Source organism: Mus pahari, chromosome 7, assembly GCF_900095145.1.
Source record: "Mus pahari chromosome 7, PAHARI_EIJ_v1.1, whole genome shotgun sequence".
Classification (NCBI taxonomy): Eukaryota; Metazoa; Chordata; class Mammalia; order Rodentia; family Muridae; genus Mus; species Mus pahari.
The window spans coordinates 79286873-79296502 of NC_034596.1; the positions used below are offsets into that span (position 1 = coordinate 79286873).

At 41.4% G+C, this 9630-nt stretch overlaps 1 protein-coding gene across 1 annotated transcript in view; it reads left to right on the forward strand.

Moving 5' to 3' along the window:
- The window catches only part of Dnal1 (dynein axonemal light chain 1), a 23169-nt gene that overhangs the window by 7521 nt on the left and 6018 nt on the right, over positions 1–9630 (forward strand). Inside the window, exons 3-5 of the mRNA XM_021202427.2 lie at positions 559–668; positions 2568–2623; positions 7238–7293. Of these exons, the coding sequence (XP_021058086.1) occupies positions 559–668; positions 2568–2623; positions 7238–7293 (222 nt within the window). The remainder of the gene's footprint in view (positions 1–558; positions 669–2567; positions 2624–7237; positions 7294–9630) is intronic.

The following is a 9630-nucleotide window of genomic DNA, read 5'->3' on the forward strand; positions in this document are numbered from 1 at the left end:
TAAAATACTTTTAACATGAACTGGTGTTAAATTTTATCAAAGGCGTTTTCAGCATCTAATGAGATGATCATGTGTTTGGGGTTTTTTGTTTGTTTGTTTGTTTGATATATATATATATATATATATATATATATATAATTTCGAGACAGGGTTTCTCTGTATAGCCCTGGCTGTCCTGGAACTCACTTTGTAGACCAGGCTGGCCTCAAACTCAGAAATCCACCCGCCTCTGCCTCCCGAGTGCTGGGATTAAAGGTGTGTGCCACCACGCCCAGCTACTTAATAAACTCTTAAAGGACTTAAATATTAGAAATAGAAGTTCTTTTCTGCTTATATCCATTTGTAGGTCTTAACAGTTATGTGGCCTAGGAATATAGAGGCTTAACTATAAGACCACTAAGTACAAATGCCAATAAGTAAATGTGGGATAATCATCTAAGTTATTAAAGTATAGCAATTATTTTGAAACAAACATTGGAAGGCCTTATGAAATTCTGACTTCTTTTGTTTCACATTACAACCAAGGATCATTTTGTGCCAAATTGATTTTTTCCATAGGAAGAAAAGACTGGTCAGAAGCCATCTGATGCCAAAGAAATAAAGCTGTATGCCCAGATTCCCCCCATAGAGAAGATGGATGCATCTCTATCCACACTTGGTAACTGCGAGTAAGTTCCCCTTTCTCGCCCTCATACTGTTGTCTTGTTTTCCTTCCTTTTCATACACAAACTATAAAAATGTTTGCTTTCTGTGGTCTTTGTTGTTGTTTATTGTAATTTCTCACTTGACAAAGCCAAATGTTAAAACTTATTGGTTTATGAAATTATTTGATAGAGTGATACTCAACAATACAACATTTTTTTTGTGCAGCTTTTATAAAATATTCATAAATAGACATTTCCTAGCCTTTTGGGAGAAGCTAAATAACACAATAAATTATTACTTTGTTATGCAGCCTACTTCCTAAGCAGGGGGGTAGTAGTTCAAAGTTTACCTGGGTAACTTATCAAGACTGTGTCTCAGAATAAAATAAAAATCTCAGAATAAAATAAATAAAGCTGTCTGGGAAGGAGACTGGAGAGATGGTCATTGGTCCAAGCACTTGCCAAACCCTGAGAACTAAAGTTTGCATCTCCAGAACTCATGTCAGTGTTTGGTGATTCCAAACTCAAAGGGCAGAGACAAGGGATTCCCTAGAGCAAGCTTGCTGTGTCAGTGTGCTCTGAGTCTGATTGAGAGAGCCTGACTCAGTGAACAAGGTGGAAGAGTGATGGATGGGGATTCATCAACATCAGGCCTCCACCTGTGTGTGCACACATGCACATCCTACACACATGGTAAAGGGTAGGCTGGAGGTCAGACTCAGTAGAAGAGGACTTGTCTAGTACTTGCAAGGCCTTGAGTTCCACCCACAGTACAGCAGTACACTAGTAAAACAAACTTAACAGTCCATTTCTTTCTCCTGTAAAGTTATTTACTAGATGCCCAAGAGATCACACCTTAAAAAAAATGAAACAAAACAAAACTTTAAAATAAGGTGCTCTTAACCGCTCTTAACCGCTGAGCCATCTCTCCAGCCCCTCCTAATGCAACCTTAACGTCTTATTTACAGTAAGCGAACTGGACCGTTCCTGGACACACATCTTCAAACCTGCTAGACTGATACCTTTGCCTTAAAAGGAAAGGCAAACATATTTAGTTACTGAGTGCCACTTGTTCCTTGTGATGAAAGCATACCATAGCACAGGGAAAAACATTGTGCTTCACCTATGTCTTCAAAGTAATCAAAATATGTTTTTATCATAAAGCCATCTGAAAGGCAGCGAGTTTGGGGTTTGTTTGTGCAATGCACAAAGCAAGTCTGCAGAAAGCACTCAGGAAGAGCCGGCCTGCTCGTGTTTTTATGGACATCTCTTGGACAGGCTGTCTCAAAAGGAGTTAGAGAACTTCTTCCCAGCCTTAGCATTAGATTTAAAGTCATTCCTCTTTCCACTGGTAGTGGTCAAGAGTGGGTGAGTAGCTAGAAAATATGCAGCGTTAACCCTTTACTTACCAGCTACTTATATAGTAATTGCCTTTGCTTTTTCAAGCAGATTAAAAATGAATAATTCCTCCTCAAGTCAAATCATGAGGGTAAGATATATGTTCTAGGGTTTCAATTTTGGCCCTGCCATTTTGTAACTGTGTAATACTGGGAAAATTGTTTTAACAGCTTTGTACCGCAATTTCATTTGTAAAATACAGTAAAAATAATATCTCAAAAAATGAAATATTTGATCAAAGAATACATGTACTAAACATTTAATAGATAACACCAAATTGCCCTTTAAAGGTTTGTTTTTAATTATAATGAATGTGTATTAACTCTTATAATCAATGAGGGAAAAAAATTCAAAATGAAGGATTAAATTCTATGACTGAAGGGGAAAAAGGATTCAGTATAAAAAGAAACATGAATTTAAAATCTTCCTTGGGCATTACTATCAATAAGTAACTTCTGACATTCCACTTAGCTTTTTCTTATTAATTAAATTTTTTCTTTGTTTTTTGTTTTTGTTTTTTTAAAGGAAGCTTTCCCTGTCTACAAACTGCATTGAAAAAATTGCCAACCTGAATGGCCTAAGTAAGTGACCCCCAGTCCAGATGACTCTTGGATTTCTAGTCATGGAGCAGACATTCCGGAGACACTGTGTCATTCCAGGGGCTGGCACCTGTTGTGACCACAGTAAAAGTCAGTTGATGGAGACTGTATATAAACCATGTCTTAAGTTTCCAAAAAAAAAGGAATGGCGGTAGTGTGAGACCTGGATAGTTTAAAGTCAGAAGAAAGCATTTCTATGTTCAGGGTTGAGATGACTGAGACCACCACCTTTCTCACTGTGTGGTTTCTTTGTTGAGATTTGTTGTGTGTGTTGTGAACCTGTTGTGTTAAGTCCTCTCTCACATGTTCTGTTCCCCTTACCCCTGTGAACGGTGCCCCTCCCAGTAGCCTCTGCTTCTTACTTCCTCAATTAGTTCCCAGTGGCTCTGCAACTAGTGTCGTAAGCAACAAATTTATTCTCTCATGGTTTTAGAAGTGGCAAATATGAAATTAGTTTCACAGAGCCAAAACTGGAGCCTCCCTCTGAGGCTTTCGGGAAGAGACTTTTTCTTGCTTGTTCTGTTTTCTGGTGGCTGCCACGTTCTTTGGCTTCTGAAGGCATCATACCAATTTCTGCTTTTGTGGTCAAGTGCCTTCTGTTCTGTTTGTGCTAAAGTCCTGCCTCCCTCCCAGGTGGACATACGTGCACTTTCAGCACACCCTTGTAGTAAGAATGATCCCAACTCAAGATCTCTCTCTCTCTTTCTCTTTCTCTTTCTCTTTCTCTTTCTCTTTCTCTTTCTCTTTCTCTTTCTCTTTCTCTTTCTCTTTCTCTTTCTCTTTCTCTTTCTCTTTCTCTTTCTCTTTCTCTTTCTCTCTCTCTCTCTTTCTCCTTCTCCCTCTCCTCTCCTCTCCTCTCCTCTCCTCTCCTCTTCCCTCCTCCTTTTATCGTTTTCAAGACAGGGTCTTTATGTAGGCCAAGTTGTCCTGTAAATCACTATGTAGTCCAGGATGTCCTTGAACTCAGAGAAATCTGCTGGCCTGTGCCTCCCCTGTGGCTCTATGGCAAGATCTTTAGACATCTACAAAGGTCTTTTCTGCCCTACAGAGCAGCAGTTACAGGCTCCAGGGGCTGGCATGTGGGTGTCTCTGGGGGAGCTGGTATTTAGTTTATGGCTCTCTTCTCATCCCGCCAAGCCCTGCTCCAAGTCTACCCCTGAGTTGTGTTTATTCTCCTCCGTGAAGGACCACACAGATAATTACTGCTCTCATTTCCAGGAGCTGAATCTTTAATGTAACACCTTATTAGCTTCCCTGTAAGTTGCAGAAAACAATACATTGGAATTTATTATGCCTTCCTATAAATGTATAAATCAAATGCACACACAGACTGGGATAGTTTGGAGAACAGCTTATGTCCTTGTAGCATAGTTTCTAGTGTGCATTTAAAATGTGATCTTTTTTTTTTTTTTTAATTATATGTAAGAACACTGTAGCTGTCTTCAGATACTCCAGAAGAGGGAGTCAGATCTTGTTACGGATGGTTATGAGCCACCATGTGGTTGCTGAGATTTGAACTCTGGACCTTTGGAAGAGCAGTCGGGTGCTCTTACCCACTGAGCCATCTCACCAGCCCATGTGATCTTTTTTATGTCCGTCATAACACACTAAATTTGCATGTTTTGGGTGTATGTAAGAACACATGTGTGCATATTGAGTATATTTAAGTTAGAAGCTAACATTAGGTGTTGTTTTTCAGTACCTTGCTGTGTTAAAAAGGCTTTCTTAAAATGGGCTACAGTGGTGCACACTTTTAATCCTAGCATTCAAGAGGCTGAGGCAGGTGCATCTCTGAGTTCAGTGGCAACCTGGTCTACAGAGTGAGTTCCAGGACAGTTAGAGCTACAGTGAGAAACCCTATCTTGGGAAACCAAATAAAAAAGACTTTATTTTTTGGCCAAGTAGACCAGGCTTCCAGCCAGTTCAGGGATCCAGCCATCTTCACCTCACTAGATCTGGGATGGCAAGTGCACAACAACCAGCTTTTTCATGGGTTTGGGAATGAGACTCAGGCCTTCATGCTAGCTTGCACTATCCACTCAGCCTACAACACACTCAGCTGATGTCATGGCCTATCAAAGGACCATGACTTGTGTTGTTTGAGAAGCATGTCCTGGTGACAGTGGTAATGGCATAAGTGATCCCTTCTCTTTCTGTTCTTCAGTTAGCTACCACACATGCCAGAGTTCTCATTCTGAAGGCACCATTCTCCACAGCAGAGACCTTTCATCAGTCCTCTTGCCTAATAGACACTTAGTGTCTAATGTTCCTATCTGAGTCAGCTAAAAGCTCATGCTGCCTGGTCGCTCTCAAATGGGACTGGACCATTTCTTTGTTGGCTTGGTAGTTGGTTTTCTTTGTTTGATTCATTAGTTTTTGTTTGCAAGGTTGTCTCACTGTGTAGCCCTGGCTGTCCTGGAACTCACTGTGTAGACCTAGTTGGCCTCAAACTCATAGAGACCCACCTGCCTCTTCTTTCTGGGTGCTGGGATAAAAGCATGTGCTGCGACTCCTGGCCATACATTCTTTATGACTTTTGTATGTTTGCTTATCCAGTGCTCCTCATTGAGTACAGCCTTGTCGTCTCACAGGAAAAAATCTGTGAGAAATTAAGGTCAGGATCAGAGTGCCCCATCAAGTGCCACAGCCTCTCTAGGACCTCCCAGAGCTCCACATTATGATCATTACTTTAGAGTATTTAAAATAATTTACCTTGGGTTTTAACATTTGCCTACTAATGCAGTTAATGTAAAGATATGTAAAGTATGGAATTTTAATTGAGTTACTTGGGAGGCTGAGGAAGGTGTTTTGAGTTTGAGGCCAGCATGAGCAACCGCGCAGGACTATGTCTCAAGAATAAACCTTTGTTTAAAGAGGAACAACTGAAGCTAGGCATAGTGGCTTGTGCCTACAAGCTCGGTACCTGGGAGGCTCAGGAAGAATGATCCCTGCAAGTTCAAGACCAGCCAAGGCAAGGCTGCATAACAAATTCTGGGTTATCCTGTCTCAAAATTGGGAGGAGGCTGTTGGTGAGCTACAGTGTAGCGTTCTTGCCTGACATATAGAAGGCCCTGTGTTCAATCTCTAAAAATAAAAGCAAAACAAAAAGCCCCTCAGTAAAGACTCACAGTGGTCATAGTTGGGAAACTGCGCTGTACCTTGTGGCTTCTCAGCAGGATCTTCATGCTAGGCAGACAGACTCCATACCCCTAATGGATGCTCAGGAGAACCCATAGGGAAGGCTTCGCTTCAGCTCATGGCTCCAGAGTTTCAGTCAAGTTCGGCTAGACTGTTGCTTTGGCCCAAGACAAGGTGGACACCATGGTAGCATGTCGTGTCAGGAAAATTGGTTGTGCTTCCCAAAAGAGAGAGGAAGTGGCCACAGACAAGGCATGTCTTCTCAGGCTATACCCACAGTGGCCTGCTGCTTCCCCTTGTCATCCCTACTTCCTATTTCCTAGCATCTCCCACTAATGCCACAAGTGATTGATCTGTTCACCATGACTCAGTCAGTTCCCCAAAGTTCTGTCTCTGCACATGGTTACATTTGTAACCAAGCCTTTAACAAGGGACATCTCATATCCTTTTTTTTTTTTTTTTTTTTTGGTTTTTTGAGACAGGGTTTCTCTGTGTAGCCCTGGCTGTCCTGGAACTCACTCTGTAGACCAGGCTGGCCTCGAACTCAGAAATCCACCTGCCTCTGCCTCCCGAGTGCTGGGATTAAAGGCATGCGCCACCACTGCCCGGCTTGACATCTCACATCCTAACCATAGTTTCTATCCCAATCCACTGTGCACCCCCATACCTTAGGGCCCTTGTTGAGTATTTGGGGTTGGAGGACAGTGTTAACTATTGCTAGGCCTGTGTCTCACACGGTGCTGCTCTTATTTCCATTCTGCTGGCTACTTCAGGTGTTTCCTCTGCCTTGGTGTCTTTGTAATTAAAGTCCCGGGAAGATCAGAGTCTCTTCTGTTGGGAAACGGTTTTGTGCCCTGTGTATTCAGTTGCTGATTTCTGTACCTAGAGATCTAGGTGTAGTCCAGATTTATTATTGTCATCATTATGAAGTATTTCCTGACTCCACGTTTTGTAAAACCTTGTACTCCATCATCTTCTGATTGGTCAGTAAGGAGCTGATCAGTCTGTGTGCTGGGTAGGAAAGGAGAGAGAGAGGCTGAGGTGGGAGTGGGATTCGCCATGTGCTTGTCACTAGGGGTGTCAGCGTGAGAGGACCGGCGAATCAGGAGCAGCCAGGGAGAGCTAAGATGCAAATAACGGGCACGCGGCTAGGAAGCAGGCTAGACCAGCATAGTGGGTTAGAGTAGCTCAGAACTGTGGCCTGAGTGCCTGAAACTTAATAGGGGCAATAGAATAGCCCCCAAATTCACTTTATACTCTTTCAACATGGATTCTGAGAAATGAACTCAGGTCTTCAAGCTTGGTAGCACATGTCGTCTAAACTCTGCTAGCTCTGCCCATTTTGTAATAGAGCGTCTTTAACTCACTGTGTAGAGATATAGATTTTATAAAGTTCCTTATAACATGTTGTTCTGAGTGTATATTTTTCATAACCAAAATGCTTTCTTTCCACAACAGAAAACTTGAGGATTTTGTCCTTAGGAAGAAACAACATAAAGAACCTAAATGGCCTGGTAGGTTATGTATTTCTTTATAAAAAACATACCCTTTTTTAAAAAGAAAAATAATGTTTTTAGATGGTAGAAACTTTCCAGGTAGAAAACCAACTATGACAAGTAGCAAGAAAGCCCTGACAGTTTAAAACTGCTCCCAGCTTGCTGGACCACTTACATTGTCAGTGCTTTGAGGTCGGAAGGTGGAACTGCACAGCACATGCTGTCTTATAGCTTTTTATCTTTATTCATCTATTTTCAGTATTTATTTATTTATTGTGTATGTGTGTGTGTGTATGCTTGTGCGTGTGTGTGTGTGTGTGTGTGTGTGTATGCTTGTGCGGTGGCATGAGTGTGGATGTCAGTTCCCTTCCACTTGTGGGTCCTGGGGATTAAACTCAGGTCATCAGACATGGCAGAAAGCATATGCATGCACTGAGCCACCTCACCAGGTCAGTATCTCCTTTTGAAATGTAATATGCAATTTTCCCCATGTAATCCACACAGCATATCCATATGACTTGTTTCCTGAATACCTGCATTGTTTGCGTGTGTGTGTATACCATGCGTGAGCTTATGTTATAGGGGAAAGCTAACAGAGAATTGTTCATCAGGTGGTAGCGATGAAGAGATGGTTTAGTAGGTAATGTGCTTGCTGTATAAGCAGTGGGACCTGAGTCTGTATCCCAGCATGCAGAGAAATTCGGCATGGGGCACACTGTAACGGGAAGCCGAGACAGGAGGACTCTGAGAGCTCTGTAGCCAGCTTAGCCGACTGGTGAGCTCTAGGTTTTGAAACCCTGTTTCAAAAAATAAGGTGGAAACTGATATAGACATCCAACTTTGACCTCTGGCTTCTACACACACACACACACACACACACACACAGAGAGAGAGAGAGAGAGAGAGAGAGAGAGAGAGAGAGAGAGAGAGAGAGAGAGTGTCATACACACATGTGCACATACAACAAATAGAGTTTACATGACTAATCCATCCTGAGTTTAGTTTTACATGTATCTAAGTATTAGACATTATTTCTTTCTCTTTCTTCAAATGACTAGCAATGTTCAGAAAAGTCTCTTTGCGGGCTGGATAGATGGCTCAGTGGTTAAGTGCACCTGCTTCTCTGGTTGAGGACCCAGGTTTGATCCCCATTCTCACCTGTCAGCCTATGCAATCTGTAACTCTAGTTCCAGGGACCTGATGCCCTCTGCTGTCTACTGCAGGTACTGCATCCCACAGTGCACAGGCACACTTTTGGGCCAAACACGCATACACATAAATAAGAAGTCCTTTTTAAAGTCCCCTACCTTCTGTCTGGGAATGCTGTCTACTGACATCTGTGTGTGAGTGAGTTCCTGCTTGGTTGGCTTCCTTTTGTCCCTTCTGTGAGTCCCTGCTGCCTATCTGATGCATTCTTTTCTTTAGCTTTATATTATTTTTGATATCCACTAGGATGAGTCCTCTCTCTTTTGAAAATGTTTATGTCTTTGCTTGAGTGTTGACTCTGGAGAAATTTGAGAATCACTTTCTTGAATTCATGAATATGAATTCCTTTTGGAAATCTTAATAGAAATGCATTAAATGTATAGACTTATTTGATTAATGTCTTTATAGCAATACATTTTTCTTACAGGAAGATTAGCTCATTTTGTTGTTCTTCAATACAATTATATATGTTTTAATTTCTATAAGATGGTGGTTCTCAATCTATGGGCTGTGACACTTTGGGGGTTGAGCAACCCTTTCCCAAGGTTCACCTAAGACTATCAAAAACGCAGATATTTATGTTATGATTCATGGCAGTAGCAAAATTACAGTTATGAAGTAGCAATGAAAATAATTTTATTAAAAAAAAAGAAAATAATTTATGGTTGAGGGGGTACCACAATACGAGGAACTGTGTTAAAGGGTTGCAGTAGTAGGAAGTTTGAGAACCACTACTATAGAGCCTTCTATACTTCTTGAGCAATAATGTATTCCAGGGAATTTATAGTTCTTATTGCTGCAATAAAAGAGGTAGCTTTTCTTCAACATATATAAGATGGAAGACTTTTTTTTTTTAACCTGTAGCTCGTGGTAGAGTAAGACCCTGTTCAGGGCTGCTTAAGGGAGAAATGACCTACTCACTGTATACTTGACATCAGTTAGTTAGAAATAGTCCTTAAGAATTTAGAAATCGGGCTGGAGAGATGGCTCAGCAGTTAAGAGAACCAACTGTTCTTCCAAAGGTCCTGAGTTCAAATCCCAGCAACCACATGGTGGCTCATAACCATCCATAACAAGATCTGATGCTCTCTTCTGGAGTGTCTGAAGACAGCTACAGTATACTTACATATAATAAATAAATAAATCTTT